The sequence below is a fragment of the Henckelia pumila genome, chromosome 4, assembly GCF_033568475.1.
Source record: "Henckelia pumila isolate YLH828 chromosome 4, ASM3356847v2, whole genome shotgun sequence".
Classification (NCBI taxonomy): Eukaryota; Viridiplantae; Streptophyta; class Magnoliopsida; order Lamiales; family Gesneriaceae; genus Henckelia; species Henckelia pumila.
The window spans coordinates 131,513,587-131,517,041 of record NC_133123.1 but is presented as its reverse complement, the minus strand read 5'-3'; the positions used below and the strand labels follow the sequence as shown (position 1 = coordinate 131,517,041).

The 3,455-nt window shown below is 36.9% G+C and overlaps 1 protein-coding gene across 1 annotated transcript; it reads right to left on the bottom strand.

The window, feature by feature from the left end:
* Nucleotides 1-751: 751 nt before the first annotated feature.
* On the bottom strand, nt 752-2,776 carry LOC140864759 (monooxygenase 2-like). Its single transcript, XM_073269105.1, has 6 exons — nt 2,591-2,776; nt 2,341-2,490; nt 2,189-2,257; nt 1,895-2,063; nt 1,567-1,792; nt 752-1,455 (listed from the first exon to the last, which is right to left on the bottom strand). The coding sequence occupies exons 1-6, from the start codon at nt 2,746-2,748 to the stop codon at nt 935-937; spliced, it is 1,293 nt and encodes a 430-aa protein (XP_073125206.1). The 5' UTR covers nt 2,749-2,776; the 3' UTR covers nt 752-934.
* Between the last annotated feature and the right edge of the window lie 679 nt (nt 2,777-3,455).

The window sequence follows — 3,455 nt, the reverse complement described above, 5'->3', positions numbered from 1 at the left end:
TAGTCTGCGGATTCCAACGATAATAATTTCGAAAAGGTTTCTGATAGGATTTGAAATTTATCTGTTGCTTTCTCACTTTCACCGACATACTCTGAAGCCGACATTCTCTTGGATCGCGGCACTACGTTTGCGGAATGGGTCAGAATTTGGAAAACCTTATCCCACCAAATCGCACTGGTAAACTGATAATCGCGATGATAAACTGATGTAGTGTGAGGCGCTTAGGAGATCAGTTTATCACTTCGATTTCGATAGTTGATGACTCAATTTAGTGTCTTCAGTTTAGTTAAACTGAGAGGGATCAGTTTGGCTACGAAAAACGCACTTTTCAGTTTAGCGCTTTTCTTAATATAGTCGTTCTTTTCCTTGAATATTCGGTTGAACGATTTTACTCATAAAATTGCACTTTCCTTTTCGAAGTAGTTTCAGTTTAGCTTCTCTTTTCTTTACCTCGTATCAGTTTATTCCATCAGTTTAACACTTTACTTATAAACACCAAAACTTAATTCTCAACAATATTTATTATTAGCTATTTTTTTCCATGTAGATTTCCATGTTATTGTTAGATTTGCCAAAAAAAATCACAAAATGAGTTGGTTGAATAATTTGTAAAAGAATTCAAATATATTCATGATATAAAATCCGTCATAACATGAAAGATTTAATAGTTGACATTGTAAATGTTTAAACGAAAATCAAGTGAAAATTTAATGAAATACCACAGTCGATGCAGAGATTAAAATAATCGATGTAGAAATTTAAATGAATAGTATATTTCCTCCCATTAAAATTGAAATTACTTTTAAATCTGATAGGTGAATACATTAATTATGAAATTATTTCCTTGCATAGTATCCTAGTTTTGAGGGAAAATTACTATTCTTGAGCGTGTTTATTGATTACATTTCAAAGTAAAAATCAAGCTTTGTAGATGCTAATTAAGTTTACCACAATCAAAAGAAGCCTTCTTTAGGTTAAGGCCACCCAAGTAGTTGGCCAATATACGGTCTCTAATAAAACTCAACACGACCCCATCCCACATCTGTACCGAACCTAAAATATATGCTGACCAAACAAGATCAATGCTTCTCCATCTCCTCTCCTTGGCATAATTTTCCAACCCTTTCCGGATTCTTTGCTGCTCGTTCTCTCGCGGTTCTCCTCTCAAGGCAGTGGCTAGAACCCTGGCCAAAATGATACTGTCTTCAAGTGCCGAACAACCCCCTTGGGCTAAATCAGGTGTCATAGGATGAAACGCGTCCCCGGCCACACAAACGTTTCCTTTGCTTATGTTTCCCCGCACCAGATTCCAAGGATGTCTAAATCTTATGGGGGAGAATTCGATATTTGTTGCAATGGTTTCTTCCAACACGCTTCTGATCTTATCAGGAACTTTTCCAATGGTGCTCAGGATATGCTGTTTCAGCTTCATTCGATCTTCCACTATTTCTTTGTCTGCACCATTATCAGAAAACCATCAAGAAACAAAAGAAACGGTTTTCGAGATCATTTATCAATTTCAAGCATAAATTTTCATTCGAAGGAACATGTGTATGTATATGACACCTTGAGGGGGATGAAAGGAGTAAAACCAGTAAATGATGTGATCATCACATGGTACGACACCAAATCTGACGTCCTTTCCGCAGAATAGCATTAGCTTTGGTTCAAATCCATGACCGTTCTTAAATTCTACGAAGCTTCTAACCGATGATCGGCCTGCAGAAGAAGCTTTACTCAGGCCTAGATATTTGGCCACAACAGAGTTCACTCCATCACACCCAATCAACACCTACTTGCACAAATAACACAGCTGAGTATTTCATTTCATTCTCAGAGTGTAATAGCATTTTGTCATCCCCCAAAAACGCCAAACAATAAGGATCCTAGCTACCTTGGCTCTTAGAATGGTTCCATCAGCCAAATGAACAGACTTGAAGCCATCTGAATTATCTTCAATTTGAACCACTTTGGAGGAGTACTTGATGGTCCCCCTTGGAAGTTCATTTTCCAGCGTTTCTAGCAGCATCTTTCTATTTACCCCGTACAAGCCCGAATCAACCCTGCATATTACCATTTACATAAAAAGAGCAAAGCCTTGCTACCAAGATTACACCCCCATCCATGGCTTTTAAAACATATCATTTGAAATCCATCCAATCTCAACATCAAAATTCATAGTACTTACTCCGAGTCTGCGGATTTAATAGGAACTTCTGCAGTGATATCACCAGAAACTAAAGAAGTAGTCATGATGCTGCACAAAAGGGAAACAAACGATTCTTCAGAAAACCAACAAAGACAAAAAATGTGAAACTGAGTATGGAAATTTAACAGGACCCAATAAGCTGTGTGTGTTTTGCACGAAGGATTTGTCCAATGCCACCAAGTGCATCAATTGCTTTCCAAGCATTTGGCCACATTCCAAGATAGTATCCTGTCGTTCTCAAGGAATCTGCCGATTCCAGCACCAAACTCCGGATTCCCAATCTGTCAAATCAAACATATTGTTTACAAAAAAAAAAAAAAAAAAAAAGATTCGATCTTTGTTAGACCCATGATTAATTTCATATCGTGAAATCAAAGATACCTGTGAAGGCCCAAGGCTGTTGTTAGGCCAGCAATTCCAGCGCCCACAATCACTACATCACCCTCCACACCTTCCATTATTATTATTATTATTATTATTAGAGTCTCAGTTTCCCAGAATATATATACGCTGGGTAGAAGATGAAGAGAAGTCGCCATAGTGGAAGATGAAAAGAAGTCGCCTATGGCAACCGCAAAGTCGCTAGCTCTTACATCAATTGGACTCACACTACAAATTTGATTGCCGTATACGTAAAATAACTCTAGGGTACATATTAGTCAAATTATATTTTAATTTTTTTTAATAAAATTTAACTATGGGCGGTGTATTATAGCTGTCGGATGAGTTGGCCTGTCCCGTTATGACGCGCAGTCTGTTTGTGTTGGCTTGTTTAAACCCATCTTCAAAAAGTCCATAAAAACCCCAACTCAAACGGTCTCGTCGCAGGTTGCGGCCCAACCTGCCAAAATTTATTAAAAATAAAAAAAATTCAAAAATTCAAAAAATAAAATTAATATTTGAGATTGAAAAAAATATATACAATCTTTTCTATTTTATAAAGAGTAACACTCCTGTGCAACGGTCTCATTCGTGAGACGGGTCAACTCTATCCATATTTATAATAATAAGTAATACTTTTGACATAAAATGTAATACTTTTTAATGGATAACCCATATAAGAGACCCGTCACACGAATATGACCCGTGCAACGGTTGCATACAAGTGTTTGCCTTTTATAAAAGATGGGGCTAAGATAGAAACTGATACCCTCACTTTAAGTTATTTTGAAATTTAAATAAATTTATGGGAAAATTGCATATATCACCCCTGTGAAATTCCAAGTTTGCTAATAACTCCCTATGA